At 40.9% G+C, this 17,470-nt stretch overlaps 1 protein-coding gene across 6 annotated transcripts in view; it reads left to right on the top strand.

The window, feature by feature from the left end:
- Window positions 1-17,470, top strand: part of elf1 (E74-like ETS transcription factor 1) — a 40,547-nt gene that overhangs the window by 14,225 nt on the left and 8,852 nt on the right. For 3 of the 6 annotated variants that reach the window (XM_039620217.1, XM_031736401.2, XM_031736400.2), the window contains 2 exons: window positions 15,431-15,723; window positions 16,209-16,265. In XM_039620217.1, the coding sequence (XP_039476151.1) occupies window positions 15,652-15,723; window positions 16,209-16,265 (129 nt within the window). In that variant the 5' untranslated portion in view covers window positions 15,431-15,651. Of the gene's footprint in view, window positions 1-3,656; window positions 3,776-9,141; window positions 9,249-15,430; window positions 15,724-16,208; window positions 16,266-17,470 lie in introns of those variants that run through there. The other 3 variants (XM_031736404.2, XM_031736402.2, XM_031736405.2) reach the window with 3 other exon arrangements.

Consider the following 17,470-nt stretch of genomic DNA (forward strand, 5'->3'; position numbering starts at 1 on the left):
GTAATGGTCTACTAAAAAGTAATTACACTCTATGATGATTTTGATCCATAATTGCTATACAAATGTCATGCCATTATTAAAAACTGTGAGTTGCTACATTCACAATTAGAGTAGAGAAGAAAAAAAGTAGAGGAATGGCTGTGGTTTCGCTGTTGGAGCTCTTAGCCACAGCCACATCGAGTCAGTCATGCAGAGCTTCTTCAAAATCTTTTGATCATTAAAACAGAATGCTGCTTATCTTGTTATGTAGATGCCCAGACGTTTGACATTTCAACTCACAGCAAAGTCTGAACCGTGCTTCCTTTTTTGTGCATGTAAAAGTTAACCTTGGGTAAAGTTTGTCAACCAAGCTATTGTGCTTAAAGTTGTTGAGTATCTGTTTCTAAAAGTTGCACAGAGCAGCAGAGATAAAAGCACACTTCCTGTTTCCTCAGAAATCTACCCTGCACTTTGTGCACCACACTGTGCACGCAATACATGTTTGAATAAACATGCCTCAGAGTCTGAGTAACATTCTGACTTCACATGCACTTTTTTCTGAATCTGCTTTATAATATTGCTTCATTGAAGATGCACAGAGCTATACAGTTATCTCAGTGAAACCCTGAACCAGCACAGAACTTATTCATCTAATCTTTAGTCTGGCTTTAAAAAAAATGTAATTATACACAAAATATCCAAGCGTGTGGTTATTTCATTGGTTCGGCATTCAGAAATTATCTTGTTGATGTAATGTTTTGCATAACAGCTGAGGCCCATTAAAGGCAGTGTAGAAGAGGTCATTTTTCAGACACCAAATAAATAAATATCTCTATATTTTAGACTGAATATTGAGTATTATTGGGTGAGGGTCAGTTAGCCTGGCCCTGAAAAACAGAGGACTTTTTATTTTTTTTTACGTGTTGTACCATCAACACATGATTCAGTGTGTGAATGGCTCTGTTGTTGAGCCGGTAGGAGTTTGCATTTGACCTAACTTGCCTTACTTTCTCATCATAACCTATGCCCACCCTGATTTGGATTGTAAATGAGGGCCTCTTGCCTCAGAGGATGAACTCATAGTGAAGCTGCTGTTTAGTGAGGTTTTATGCCTCTCATTGAAAGAACAGCAGGGCGGCTGGACTGTAGTCTTTCTTCTTTCAATACAGTGTCAACAAGTCTTAGCCTGTAATTAGATCATTAGGCTTGGGCAAGATGACGGAGGCGGTGCAAGATAAGGACGTGACGAGAGCAGGAGCAGGCGGGGTTTAGTTTATTACTACAACTCGGGCAGGCCGACATATGTAAAAATCGAGGATTTGTGTTGCTCCATGTTGCAGGTGCATGCTATCACGAGAAGAAAAAAAAAAACACAGAGCCAACTGTGAATGGTCAGGTACAAACTGTTGGTTATGATTTGAATAGAATAAATGAGAGTAACATCACTTTTGTGTGGTCAGCTGGCAGTAGAGAAATGGTTGTTAAATAGTCCTAATTGTCAATGTTATGACTGCATATTCAAAACAAAAATAGTGCCATAATTTCCATGATTCAAATAATGAAATATTTTCTTAGTAATATTATGATGGATTTGGCAAGAATTATTTCTTTATATAAACAACTTTGCTTAAAGTATCAACTTGTTCATGTGTTCCTTTTTGCCTGGTGACCATGACTTCTACCGCTACCCTTCAGCTGTCCTATTTATTGAAGCCGCTGCGGAAAACCAGTGGACTCATAGTGAAACTAGTGAATAAACAAGGCTTGTGCACCCGCAGCCATTGTATTTCAGTAAGCCCAACTGGAAAATGGCTCATATGAGAAAGCACAATCAGAGCCCTTTTTGTATTGCTAAACGATGAATTTGCATCACATTTCCACGTCAGTTTCCCCATTTCTTCTTTGCTGTTTTATTTTCCATTGCTCTCTTTTTGTGGAATGGATGGAGACCTAAAGGTTAGAGAAGTACACTTGTGATGGGAAGTTTGAACTCCTGTGACCTGTTGGGAAAACCTGGGTGGGGAAAGTTAATGTGTAACTTTCTCTTCTGCTTAATAGCTACTGTGCCACTGAGCAAGGCACATTCAGTATTCAGTTTCTAAGCTGGTTTTGTATCTCTGTTAATATGCTGCCGGTGCTCAAGAACCCTCCCTTGATAAATAAAGTTAAATCGATTGAGCAACTGTCTCCCCGTGTTGCAACTGTCTCATGCTCGGAGCGTGCTGGGACTGGCCGTTGTTCTGGAGTACATACCGAACCAGAGCTGTTATCATCACATCTCACCACAGAGCCCAAAAACCAAACCGTTTGAAGTTCTTCTAGCCTGGTGTATTTCATTTCAGTCCCCGATCTTGATTTATATTCGAGGGGCAGAGATTCTTCTTCTTTTTCTTTTGTCTCTTTTCTTCAGTGTATTTCTTCTGACTGTGAACTCGTCTGTGATTTCTTTCATTGATGCTTTCTCTAAGATACTGATGATCATATTGTTTGTCTGTTTTAGGCCTTTCAGTGTTTTTCATTTGGAGTTGATTTACTGTGTGGTGAAGTAAAAAGACTTTCTAGATGTTTTACTTACTACATGTTTTGAAAAAGGCTAATTTCTCACATAAATACTGTAAATCCTATAGATTTAACTTCCCAGTGTGTACTTACTAACTTTGTGGTTACAGAAGTACTGGCCTAACAAGTATATTAAGCCAGGCTGAAATAAGTGAAGTAGGTCATGTTTTCTCACAAAGAAAGAGGGCGCGCAAGAGAGATGATCTAGTATACGGAATATCAGGTCACACCTTTTCATAACGCTCCTGCTTATGTAATGCATCATACTTATCTGGGAGTATTTAACATAACATGAGTCTTGGCATGACATATAGAGTCACGGTCAGTTGTGAAAAAGTAAGTTTAACTTATGTCAACTCAACTACCACACATAGTCATACTTTTGAGGCACTGAAACTTGGGGATTCTGCTGCAGTTCAGATGGAAGCATTGCATGTTACTATGCATGCTACATTACTTCAAAAGCTTTACTTAGTAGTTATTGTTCAGATTAAAAGAATAGAGAACATTAATGGTTCTAGTGCGCTGCCTCATGACGATGTACAAATATCTATGTGGTGTTAAAATACATGTTAAGGAAATGGCTTTGTGGTTGTAAGATTAACCTTTGGTCAAGTTAAAGATCTGAGTACTTCGTACACCATTTCGGCCACAAAAAAATTTAATGCAAGGTCCTCCTGTATGTTTCTAGAACAAAAGGTTGACCCTGTGTCTTTCTTCTCAGTGGCATAAAATTCAGGCGGCATTTAGCAATGGATCAGCTGCTGATCATGTAATGTGGAGAGTGTTGCTCTGGCATTTGATTAGAAAAATGATTCTCTTAATTTTTTTGCTTCTTTCTCTTATTTCTTTTAATTATACTTTGGTTTAGTTTGATTGTGGTGTCATGGCGTCACATATTTAAAAAGTGCTATATTTACGTATCTAAATGTGAAAGTTCAGTTGCTACCAATGCAATTCAGCTATCTCCTGTGAGTCTCTTGTTCTGTGGTTGGACTCTACTTCCTCTGTCTTCAGCTGCAGCTGGCAGAGATGATAGTCCCTTTGCTTTGAGGCCTCGGTGAACTTAGCGTATCAGTATATGAACCAGTTCCACTTGGATTCACCAGTGGAGGGTTAACCCACAGGACTTGAGACTCACTGGACAAGTACTGACATCAGCAACTGCCACAATAGGGACTAACAGCCGCCACGCAGGCATGGACATGTAACAGGACAAGGAACTAGCTGGTTAACAGTAAGTGAAATAAATAAAACAAATACTCCATTAAAAAAAATTTAATTAATAACTTCCCTGTCTAAACTTTCCTACTTACATGAACTGAGCGTGACTAGTTGTAACACAAGATAAAAAAAAAGAAGACGAAGACTAATGCTAAGATTAAAATTACAACAGGAAAAGCATGCAGAGATTTGGCTCTGTTTCCAGGCAATCAGAAGCACAACTAATCATCTAATCGCTTTAGCTCCGCTATCTGTGGGGAGAATTGTTATTTAGAGATCGATTCTACCCAAAAAAGATTGTTATATGACCTTTTGGCCATATCCCTAGTACTAATAAAACCAACAGACTCAGAAACAGTGAAAAATAAATATAACATCTATAAATAATGAACTGGAAGCCGTGTGACTTAGTTAATGCTCTTTAGAAATGACTTCCCTTTTACTGTCATGCAGTTAAAGAGACCCACTGTTAACTTGGTGTTGGTTGACACACATTTTATATAAAGCGTCTACATGGTAATGATGATAACTCATTTATCTTGATAAAAGTTAATCTTTCATAGACGTTGTTCACTGAACTTGTGTGGGTGGAGTTTGAGGTGCAGGTTTATTTTTCCTCCAGATAAAAACGGCATACACACATCAGAAAAAAAAATTTCCATTACAACCTTCTGTTGTGCTCTGCCTTTATTTGAAACACAGTCGTTTGGGACTGCATACGTTACAAATACAGAAAACTTCATGTCTTCTGATGCAGATTGATGCAGTAGCTATAAATTGCTAATGCTATATAAACCTGAAAGCAAGTTCACAGTGCAGTGTTTTTGTTTCCAATTATGTGGGTCCCACCCTGCATGAGGTAACAAAGTGCAAAAACATAGACTCACCCAGTGTGAGATGCATATGAACATAAAACTGACACAGTCTGAAAAAAAGTTTTAGCTGCTACAGTTTCCCAGCTCTGCTGTGCTAATTTAAACATCGTGTTTTCTTTAATGCAATATCGCTTGGTACAAAGAGTCATTCTAACCCAGGAAAATTGATTTGCCACATGTTTTTAGGAGGCTTTGGTCCCAGACACCCAGCTGCAGTGGTGTCTGAGTTTGAAACTTTCAGCAGCAAGCTCTCTCATATGGAAAACTGGCCATGCCCATAATTACTCCAGCTCTCAGATGATCTGCTGAGTGGATCCCCTTGTCTGAGTGCTAGTGTCCAAATATAAAAGGACTCTAACAGACTCTCGGGCATTTAATTTAGCTGAAATGAATGCCCGAGGGCTTCAAGGAATGACTGCTGCATGCAAATTTCTAAAAATTTGTGGTGACATGGTCGATGTATGAAAATCAATAATAAAATCAGTTCATACATTTGTAGCTCTTAAGTTCTTGCATCCACACATTTGGGTCTACATCCAGAAATGATTGATTTATGTGACAGTAGCTCTTTGGTTCTTTTCTTTCTTTCTTTTTTTCTTGCTTATTCAATTGCACCTTGCCCACAAGTAAAAAAAACCCACTGCATTCTCATTACATAGCTTGACAGTTCAAGAGATGTCCTTATTTGCAGAATTTTGATGTGAATACTGATGACACAATTAATAGCAGCATTTAAGCTTAGCTAGAATCAGTCAGTAGGCCACTGATTAACATGCAATATTATGTTTGTTTCATCTGCCAGGGATGAAACATCCAAGATATCATGGGTTAGTAGGTAAGATTTAGAGCTAAGTATAGTGATTTACTATGTTTTTCAGTCGCTGTTCTAAGCTAATCTAACCAGCTGTTGAAGTTTGTAGGCTATACAAGGATGATAGTAATGTAGTGGGTTTTTTTCAGTGAATAAAGATTATGGATGGGTTTGATTCTATTGATGGCAGAGTGATTATGGGTTCTGCTTGTAGGTCCAATTCTTTTAGTTGCTAACGGTTTTATGTCACTGAGCCTGAAGGCAGTTTGAAAAAAGTCTGTCATGTGACTCAGGTGTGGAAAAGCTCCACTGGCTGGAGTTTGACGTCATTGTTTTAAAATGCACGACTGTAGAAGTGCAGTGTATAAAGAACTGAGGCACTTTGAGGCTTGCAGTTATTACAGATTGGACAATTTCAAAATGTTTCTGAGCTGGTTCTGAGTTCTTTGTTGGTGAAAAGAAAAAAAAACAGGGGAGTAATTTTTACGATTCAGTTTTTTGATTTCAGCCACCAACGGCAGTGAACACAGGGAGAAGCAGCTTGGCAATCCATTCAGTTGTGTGTTTGTGCTTGTTATGCTTGGTCTTAAACATGCTTCCTCACAAACACACAGTGTGCCTTTGCTGAGCTGAATGAGGCCCACCTGCTCTGTTCTTGTTCCACAGAGCCTACTTTACAAGCCCTCTCCCTCCGCGTGTTCCTAGGCAACAGCCACTCCTTGTTTACCTTTGCGTTTTTGCATTGTGATTCTCATCAGAACAACATAGCCCCAGCCCCTCTGGAGACTGATTGTCAGGCTTTTTTATTCAAAGTAGCATGAAGCAAAGATTAGCATTTGTATGAGCCTGTAGTGTGTGTATCTTCCTGGAAACTCTTCATTTTTCTCTGCACGTGTAGTTATCACTGATCCCAAATATGGTAAAGCAATCACACCGTGTAAATATTTTGTTATACAGCAATACTGAGCACAGCTGTCTCTTTAACCAGGTAGTTTATTGTCCTCATTTCATGCACCCATGCTGCACCTTCCTCATCAGGTGACTGTCATAAACAAGTGTATTTCATAAAGCCTTCTCAAATATTGACCAGCCTGAGCAGACAGTCCTTCTGCCCCTTGCAAATATGTCAAACATCTCTCCAAATGTATGAGCTGTGCCATAGATTCATATCTGTGGCAGCTGGAATATACGAAGTGGATGGAAGAGGGTGGTATTAGCAGGGAATCTTAATTTTAATGTTACGAGCAGTGAAAGCACAGGGCGGACACGGTTCTAGAAAACTTGTTAAGATGACGAGCTCAAGCATTTGAAGTCCAAGTAATGCTGTAATACCTAAAGCATGCAATCCAAACATTTGTCATGAGTCCATGAGTTATTGTAGCTTAGGCCTGTTAGGTCACTCACACAGCTTAACACTTTTTCCCTTGTCTGTATTTGAACTATGCACCTGGCATCTTGAAAAGCAATGACTTTGCACTTCTGTCCTTCGATCCAGGAATGGGCACACGTTTACTGGCTTCAAGATTAGATAGAAACATTGGCCAGTGTTATCCAATACCACACTGACCCAGTATCCAATTGTGTGAAATCAGATAAGCTGTCTTGAAGGGGCTAAGCTGTCTCAGTGTGAGTGGTCCTATCAGTGAGGCTTTATGGGGGATCAGATGGGAAGAGCTGATTTTGTTGTTATTAGCTGTTAAACTGAAGGATGATCCTTGGAAGTCTCAAAAACAGCTGGGGCTGTAAATTTGCATCTCTGAGAGGGTTTTATCCTTTTGATGAAAACATAATAAATGTAGTAGGATGTAGTATGACATGCTGTACTCATATTATATGGTACTTATTTCTAAAAACAGTGAGCATTAAAAGGGATACTTCTGAGAAATACATTTATTTGCCTTCTAGCACAGTAACGATGAGCAGATTTAAGGTACTTTTATGTTTATGTGCTAAATCTCATGTAATTCGAATGTTAGAGTTTGTTTGCATAATTTGTACAAAGATTTGTACAGTCTGCACTTTTACAAAGAGTTGAGGTTAACTTATCAGATAGTAGGCAGGTTTTGTTACCTCTGAACAGAGCTAGCTGTTTCCCCCTTGTAGCTTTAGGTAAATATTTATCATACAGATCTGTGAGTCACATCAATCTTCTCAGCCTCCATGTTGTTTCTTGAACTAGTGGTAAAGTCAAACTGTATGACGAGACAAAGATTACTTTGTCTCTGTCTGACTGTGTGCCTTCTGTAGGTGTGTTGCCTGTTAGGTATTACTGCATGCCTGACTGTAGGTGGACACATCAGCCTGCTTGTGTCCAGACCTGTTTGGTATGCAGCCTCCTTTGCAACAGCCAGGTCCCCCTTTATATTCCACAGTCAGCCCTGGGATCTTTGGGCTCCATCCATAACATGTACCTACGCTAAGAGACAATCTAGAAAGTATCTTGGCGAGGTTCATACAGTGTAAGCTTTGTGGATTTCTTCCCTTGAGTTTATTAGCAATTGTGGAAAGTTGCATAAAAGAATGACAGCTATCGGAGATGAAGTTGGCATCGGTGTTTATAGTATAAGAAGGAATTTAGGATGTCAACTTTCAGCTTGTTTTTATTTAAACTCAGTTGACAGTATGCTGCTGGTATTTTTTCCCTGGGTACAGTATCCTCCCTTGCTGCTGCCAGTATTCCTGTGAAATGACATGTTCGTGTTGGTATGAATGTAAGCGTTTGTGAGTGGTACAGTAGTGCAAATTTTATAATTACTTCAAGGTTTGAATTTTACTTTGATTATAATGATGAAAGACAGGTTTAAAGCAATTTTCTAACTTTAGGCTCATACAAAGACATGACTCTGTATGTACTGGCCTCCTGTATATATCTAGCGCTTGTGGGAAGCTTGCTTATTGTATACAAAAAGAAAGAACTTTGACTTTTCCAGTCTAGTCATGCATCAAATGGCTCCCACTCAGCAGCCAAAACAACAGCAGAGCCTAGAAGTTCAGATGAAACATTTCAGCTATGTCTCCAAGAAAAGAATCAGAAGGGGAATGAAACTCCTGACACACATGCACAGACATGCATGCTTTTTATTCATCCGTGCTCTCCGTGTTCTTTTTACTCAGAAATCTTTTTGGGTTATTTTGAAATTATGTCATTGAGCTCAGATGTGAGAGCATTCAGAAAGAAAAAAAAGGAACAACATGGTTTATATAGTTCCCTGAAAACAGGCCAGTACAGTTTTGGAGCCAGCTCTGGTTTGTAAAATGCTTGGATAAATCTTATGCTCTTATCAAAACGTCAGTTGCTTCTTGTTCTTTCTTACTGGCAAAGAGCAACATAGAAAATTGAAGTCACAAACTTTACATGCTTTACTGCTTTCAGTATTCATTTTAGCTGTAAAAATGTAAAGCATTACTGCCTATAGATCCGACTGCACGCAGCACTGCTGTAAACGTCTCGAAAAACATTCACGGCAATGCTGTAAATGTATATGTTAACAATATTTTAAAAATATGGCGCCGCACACAGGCTTGGATAGCAAAGATCACATTTTAAAAAAAAAACTGTGGCAGAAGTGTGGCGATCACAGCAGCACACAGCGGATCAAACTGTTATGTTTGGTGCAGTTGTCTTTTCTAAAACTTTGCTGCAATTTCCTGTCCTGTTTTCACAACTTTAGTGGTTCTTCCTATCTGTGACATGTGGCTGGTTGCCACATTATAGAAATAGGCTGCTGGTGGTAATTTTTACTAAGAGCCCACATCTGTTGCTTTACAAAGTGCCTCTCTTTGGATTTGTTACGTATCAGGTAAGACAACAGTGCTGGAGTTAAGATGGATTTTATTGATACTTTATTGTGGTTAGATTTGTTTACCGTGTATTTCTAAGGTTAATATTTGTTCATGTTCCATTAAGAACAAAACTGAATATTTTCACACTTGTAGTGAATGGCTTGGGCTTCAGGCAAGTTCTTCTTTGTGTCTTTTAAAAACATTTTGCTGTGCTGTCATTGCGCACACAGTGCATTTGTGTACTGAAATACTGTATGACCAATAAGAGAACACTGTGTGACAGGAACTTTGTAGTTTCTTCTTAGAATTTGTGCAAAACCAACTCACGGGGCCAAATAAGGGATGTGTTTCTGTTTTGAGGGGTGGGTGGGTTAGTAATGCTATCTGCTTGTGCATGACTTGTGTCAGCATTGTGGGGAAGAGATGTCTGCAAATGGCAGGTGTGGCTTTGAGAACTCTGGTGTGATCCTTTTGAATCACTAAACAGCCCTGACTGCAGAAGCAGGTTTGAAAATGTCCGAAAGCAAAAGAAAGCTGAGGAGCGTCTCATTTGCAGAATATATTTTTGAAATGAATCATTAGCTTCTTAATCTTTTGAATATATTATATTTGGAGATTTCTTACTTCTGACTAGTTTAACTTCTAAAATCCAATTCTATGTTACATTGTCAGACAACTGCAGTGAAATCATCTTCATGTTTTACGTCACTCTGGCAGTAGTTATAAAGAAATGGTACCTGTGTGACAACACTCAAGTCTATGAGTGTGATAGTGTGTTGTTTGAGGAGGAAGGTGGGGGAGTTGAGAACTTTCCGCTCTTACACAGAGGAAGAAATTTTCTTCTGAGTGTGGTTTAACAGACAGGAAGCAGCAGAAACCCAGTGCTCAGTGATGCTGTTCCTGTGACTGCAAAATTCACAGGTCAGTTTGTGGGTGTTTTTTTTATTTCTTCTACCCGGCATTAAAATAAGTCATTTCTATTTCTGTCTGTCATTCTTTGTGTCGAATGCCGTAAACAAAAAAGTCCAGTATTCTACGCTGTGATGAAGCACACGTTAGGGGCAAGAACAGCCTGAGTCTTAGAAGAAAACATGTCTTTACTGGAAGGAAAATGTGACCAAAAGAGAAGTGGAATCTGGTCTCTGTGGACATGTCTGAGCTGTCGTCTCTGGGGACAGCACTAGGCTTTCATCCCTAATCTCCAGACCATATTATCCTGCTAAAGCTAATGTCCAATCTTCCATAAAAAAGCCTAATGTTATACTGAATAGTGTGTTAGCTGGCACAAACAGCCGTTGTCACAGGAAGGCATGGGTCCTTCTTCCAGAGCTTGAAGCCTGAGTGGAAAAGTACAAGGTTCGCAGGAGATGAGATTAAATTCCATTCGCTTTTTTGAAAGCCTGTGCTCGAGGTGACATTTTTCTTTCAGTCTTCATTTGGCCCTGGCATGGCAGAGCCAATTGCCTCCTAGTGTAACACAGACACAGCGAGTGCTGGCTCGGATGCATTGCTGTCTGTGCTTCTGATGCCTGGTGCTCTGCAGCTGCATGCCATTAGCCGGTGTCTATGCCTGCCTCTGTGCCCATTCCAGCCATTTTATCACTACACGCTTGGTGTGGCCTCTGGAGTGCTCTGAAAGTGCTGCTTTATTCTGGTCAATAAAGTCGAGTTGGAGTTTGAAACATGGTGAGGCATGTTTTATTGTGCAACGCTAGGTGTTGAGTAAAATATAGAATACGCAGAAAATGCTGTATACAAAACAATTATGTTGCTGACATAGTGCAATGGCAGTGATGAAACCACCCTGTTAGTGTTTTTTTTTTTGTCTGCCTTTGATGCAAGAACTTAATTACTGCTCTCTTACTTTGCTGAATTCATCCACACTGCCTGTACTTTTGGTGCTTTGGTGTCTCAAAATGTAGAATATACATTCAGCTGTTCTTTCATTATTTGCTCTGATCTGTGCTGTGTGTTTGCAACACTGCTGTGCTTAAGGAATTTTCCTTGGCGTCCAAAGTGGCATTGTTACATAGATGTGGGTGGGTTAACCACAACTGAGAAAAACAAAGGGGAACTGCTGTCCAGAAATGATGAGGATCCTCTGATGCCCATGTGGGCTATCACAGAGCTCCAGGAATGAACTTGGGCCTCATATAACTGAGTCATTTCCCTAACAGGAACCAAGAGGCTCCTGTAAAAACAGCATGCTCGCAGCTATATAATAACATAGTGGTAAGTAAGCCAGTGCATTCTCATTCATCTATGTGCCATGTCGGACATAGGTGTATCACTGCACAGGCGACCGGGGAAAATCAAACCTTTCATGTGAGGTAAAGATTTCTTTGTACTGGTGTTGAACGTTGCAGGTGTAATGAGTGTAGAGCGATTCTTGATTTATTTCTCTTTCAGTTTTTACCTCTGCTGCGTTCTATACCTTTGTGAGGTTTTAATTAATACCACTGCCCCTCTGGCACCATCCATCCTGTGACCGTTGTTATGTAGCTACCCCGGTACACTGCTGAACAATCAGCCACCTAAGGAAACCTGTATTTTTGTAACCTGAGCTGAAAAGGACTGATAAGTAAAGTTTGCTTGGCCCTTTTCTTGCATCTCACAATGTTTGCACTCACCACATGCAGGGTGACTCATTGCACAGTCATTCAATTGGCTTAAATTACCTCCTTTCATGGTCAACAATGAGCTCAGCTGAAGAGACGAAAGCGGGGGAAGTAGGGCCTTCTGGGAATGCTCCATTTGTTCATGAATCCTGACTCTAATTGGTTGTTATTGGGACTGGCAGTCACCGTGCTGTAGGGGTGGAGTACGCCAGTGTTTGGTTCATACGCTTCCTCAGTCTGCTGAACTGCCATATATATCAGCCAGTCGTAATTGTCTGAGGAGAGCTGAGTGACAGAAAGACTCCCATCGCTGTGTCACCTGACAGGGGCCACAATGGAGCCAAAATGTCAGCTGTAACTGATAATAATGCTCATTATGCTACATTCCAATGAGCTATACCATTAGTATGCAGTTGGGATAACCAAAAATGTGTTAATGTAATTTCAGCCAAGTTCTAACATTCAAAAACCTTTTAGAATACTAAATTGAACAATGCTGGGTTTTGGATTGTTTGTAGGTGTTTTGAATATGTGAAAGAAAGCTTTAATGTGAAAGGAGTCCTGAGCGCCCAGCTTTATAGATCCCCCCCCATGTCTGCTAGAATTGTAGTGCCCTAAGGCTTACTATTTTGGTTTTAAGCCTCAGACTTTATTATTTCAGTCACATCACTCACATCAGCATTGCTTCCAGCTGCATCAGGCAGCTGTTTTCAGCAAAAACACTAGTGTACAGATGTCTGCCCAACACCAGCAACAAACAGAAGAAGGTAGCTGTTGACCACAATCTTACAGAGATAACTATTTCTGTCTGCTGGGTGTTAATGGGTAGTTTTGCGCCAATAACACTTCAATAACAACCCCAGAAACCCCACCCACCCATCCCCCTCGAAAATAAATGAGTGTTTATTTTAAGTAGTTATTAATATGTTATAGCATATAGTTTTCTCTCAACAAGGACATATTCATACAGGATGACATGGAAAACCCCCCAAAAAACTTGTGTCTGGTTGGATTCAAACCTTGCACACGCTACCATTAAGCCATTAAACCTCACCAGAACGCCCCACCTGGTAACCACGCTGAAATATTCAAGTCTGTGAAAAGAAGGCCCCACCCATAGCGAATCACAGGCAGTCTATTTGCTCTGTAGACTATTATGCATTCACTAACATCCTAGTAAAATCCCTCCCTTCACTGTCCTCCTCCTCTTCTCCTCTTTATGACGTAGTAAGTGCAGTTACAACCCTGCCCCTGTGCTGGGACAAGGCAGCTGTTGTCATGTGCTGGGGGATAATGTGCAGGCTGCGTCTGACTAATGGCTGGCTCTCTTGTATCCCTGTCTGCTGTTAGCACTTTGCCAACTGGGTCATCCCGATCAATGAAGCTCTGACAGGAATATAGAAAGTACATGCAACCACTGACATAGTCTGGTACATTGTAGCAGACTGCACATAAACACGAGCATAAAGCATAGAAAGAAAGAAATTATATTTACTTTCATCTTTATGTTCGTTGATTTGATAACAGACATTTTTTTGTCATTTGATAAGCGGCTAGTGACTGGATGCTGATTATTTATCCCTCCATTAGCCACAGTCCTTGATAGCTGAAATGTACGGCTTAATAAATGTCCATAAATCTAACACAAACTGCAACTACAAAAGGGGAACCAAGTACGTCTGCAGCGGAGAACATCTGCTAGACTAGCAGCGTGTGTCTTCTCAGATCTGCTGCGAGGCTGGGCAGGGCCCTGTCAGAGAGATTGCATGCGATACAGACAAACGAACATTTAGTTTGCAAAACATGGATAATGGCTTCTGCTGTAAGTGTATGAGTATACCAGTGGAAACTACAAATGATTTAAAAAGCAGACATATGTGCTTAATTTGGAAGCCTCATACAGTATATCGCCCCTGCTTGAGTCTGGTAATTCACAGTACAAAGCATATAGATGCCAAGAAGTCCAGGACACTGAGCTCCAGACAGATGGCAGCAGCGTCCAGCCCTGGCAGAGGTGGGCATGGATGCTGCAGCAGAGACAGCATGAGAGATTGACTGGAGTGAAACACTAGCCTTCTGATTAAGTTTCCTCATCTCTCTTCTGTTTCCAAAAGCAATGCCTTCCAGACAGTAACTGCATGCTACTGGTCTGTTTGGATGCTTAGCAGAGAAATACACTTTAATGTGTTTGCTCGCTGTGCCCCATGAGCTGCAGAAGTCCTTCACTATCACCTCCTCTTCCGTTCCGCCCCCTTTAAAATACAGTTGGGCCTGGTATGCAAGTATGTCACTCATACAGGCATTTAAAAGCAAATAAACTCCACCCTGTAGCGGTGGCAAAAGCAGGAATAACGAGTGTTTGGAGGTGGGGGAAGGTACCAAACATTCCCATCTTACTTCTATCCCTGCCAGCTCTGATCTCTGGGAAACGAGAGGGAGGGGCTGTGTTTGTCGCCCCTGGGTTTATACATGTACTTTAACCAAAAATCAGCCCCTCCTACCCTTCATTCCCGAAACCTGCCTTTGGGTATCGATTGTTGGGACACACCAACAACAACATGACCACCAGTTTCCCTTCAACACAGGCTGTGATCACAGTAACTCCCTGAGGGTCAGTACAGAGGGGCTCGCAGAGCTGCATCAGACGAGTGATCTTTTGCCTGTGTGTATATGTGAGAGTATGTGTGTGTGTGTGTGTGTGTGTGTGTGTGTGTGTGTGTGTGTGTGTGTGTGTGTGTGTGTGTGTGTAAAGACTGAGGGTTAGTTCAGACCGCTCATGTGATCATAATATCAACCCCTCTGAGCCTTATGATCTAAGGCAGAGTCCTGAGGAGTGTTTCACATTGAGGGGCAGAAAAAAATGTGAGTCATCTGTGTTTAAACCAGAATGAACTGTGCAGTAGTTTGATGAAAAAGAAAATAGATTTACTGATAATACTGACAGAAAAAAATGTACAAAGTAGGTCTTGATCTTGGAATTTTATGCTGTTTTTGCACTTATATCTTATTAATTTGGATTTTCTTTTTCTTTGGGTGGTCCTGATTTTTTGTTTGTTTGATGATGTCACCATGAGCATGTAACTGTTCTACATGCTCACGGTTTTTTCCAGCATTTAACTGAATCATAATTAGTCAATCTGGAACATTATTGACAGATTAATTGATTATTCAACAAATGTTGACAGTCTACTTATTAACACTGTAAATGGAGTATTTCAGCTTTGTATCTCAACCGTTTGTGTTCACATTGATATTTTCAGTAAAAGTAACTGCACAGTTTGTAAAAAACTCTGAATGCTGACATAGATAGAAATTTTAAACCTGGTGATATTAACGTTTGTTAATTTGTGACTTTTTAAAAAAAGTTTTTAGGCTGGAACCAAGTCAGTGATCTGATTTTTCAGCATCACAGATCAAAACTAGGCATGACCCAGATAATGCCTAAACTGCATAGATTTGATCAGGTTATAGATCTTACCAATTTAAAGTAGCAGGAGTTCCACTTTATGAGGATTTTCTAGTAAAATTACACAGATTTAATATGTCTGCTGACCTATCACCTCTGTCTCTCCTTCTTCCAGGTGTAGATGCTTCAGGCGCAGCAGGGCCCAGCCTCCGTGTCAGAGAGGGACGAGGCTGCTCCCACCTGGGCCACAGGACTCCTCTGAAACTTGGCTCATGGTCTCTCTCTGAGCAAGAACTGCTCAGGCCATTTTGTGAGGTGAAACTGAGTCTGTCTGCGCTGGAGTAGTCATTGCTGGGATTTTTTTAGGCTGCTCTTTGACTTTTGAACTCCACTACCATGACGACAGCAGTACAACCCAGTGAACTGGTGTTTGAATTTGCCAGCAATGGGATGGACGAAATCAATCAGGTACAATCTCACCAGAGAAATCACTTTTTCAACTCTGTTGTTGTTGTTGATTTTTTTTTCCATGACTCGACTTATAAGAGTCTACATTAGCATTCAAACCCGTCGAGCTCAGTCGTCGATCATCTGTCTTTTCCAACATGACACACTGTATGCAATCCTGTTGAAAAATGAAATACTTCTCAAAACAAACAAAACTAGTGTAAACAGCATGGCCACTGGGGTAGGATTAGCCTGTGATCTCTAAGTTTGACGACATGTTGAGAAACAACACAGAAGGGGAGGAGGATGGAGCCGAGAGGAGGTCTGGGAAGAAGAGTGTGGGCTGCCGGTAGCACAGAAATGGAAAGACTGAGAAACCTGCAGTGAGGCTAGGGTGTGTGGGAGGCAGAGGGTGGGGCTAGGACGTGAATGTGTTTATTACCCAAAGGTTACTGTGTGCATTCGATGTCAACTTGTGCCTGTGTGTTTTTTCATTGCTCGGTCAGGTGTGCAGTTATCTCTTCCCCACACCCGGGTCTGAATCCTGTGGAGCAGGCTTGATTGTAAGTGTGGAGATGTATATGTGTTTATGTGTCCTAGTATTTGTATGTGTGTATTTAGAGTGGCAGGCTGTCATTGGATCCCTGAATAGCACCAGTTCAAGCCTAACCTGATGGACCAGTTACAAGGCTGTTTAGAAGGGATGGGATAATTCAAGCAAAAGGTCTTGTATTGTTCCAGTGCTACAGTTTTGTGACTCGCTGCACCCACTTGGCCTGTTAGACAAGCAGTTTGCCCCTATTTACTAACTCATGGAAACCCCCCCCCCCCCCACTGAAACGAACAACTCACAATGGCACTTCTGCAGCGGCCATTTGGACATTTAAAGATTTTATTTTCTTGCCACAGTAAAGCTGTCAGAGCTGAGTAAAATCACCAAGTAGATTCTGTAACGATTAGCCTTGCTGTATTGGTTTTTAAGCCAATATGTACTTTGAACACAGTCGAGATCTGCTTCAGCTGAAGGTAGAGAGACACAAAAAGGGTTCCAAAATTTCCTCCATTTTTAAGCTACAGTAATAAAGGCATGCAGCTTTAGGTAAACAAGCAGCTTTTAAACGTGATGATATCTCTTACGTTACGCCAGCTACACTTTCTCAAATATCGTGATGCGGATATAGAAAGTGTACAGACAGTTGGACTACATTGTGGTTAGGCAGGTAAAGCAGAAGAGAGTGGGGTGTGGGGGAACAGGCTGCACAGATGCTGTGCTTTCAAAGCAGAATGGGGAACTCAGAAATGCAAATTGGTTGGAGCTTTATCGCCTGTGTTTCCCTACTAGAAACACTATTTAGGCCAACAAAGAGGAAGAAGCCGTTAGGATACTTGTTGTATGTGCAGTATAATTTGTGTTGCATGCAGGGTGCTTGTTCCACCTTCTCACCGTTTTACTCCTTTAAACAACAGTTTCTCTCTTTCATAGTTCTTGCCGGATTATCAGCGGGTTCGCACAGCAATGCAACTCTGAATTGTTCACAGAAAAAAACGGAATCAATTTAACATCAAAACAACAGCGGAGACGTCAGCAACATGTGTCTGCCGCTCTGTCAGCAAACTGTGTGGGATCACAGGCTGTCTGCATTTAGTGGGAGAGGGTGGGAAAGGCTGCTGTTTCAGACGCAGACAAATAGTCGGAACGGTTTTATCTCCTGACACACGCTTTGTTCTTATTCAAGGACAGAAAACTTAATTTAAGTCAAGCTGGGAA

The sequence above is a fragment of the Oreochromis aureus genome, linkage group 2 (assembly GCF_013358895.1).
Source record: "Oreochromis aureus strain Israel breed Guangdong linkage group 2, ZZ_aureus, whole genome shotgun sequence".
Classification (NCBI taxonomy): domain Eukaryota; kingdom Metazoa; phylum Chordata; class Actinopteri; order Cichliformes; family Cichlidae; genus Oreochromis; species Oreochromis aureus.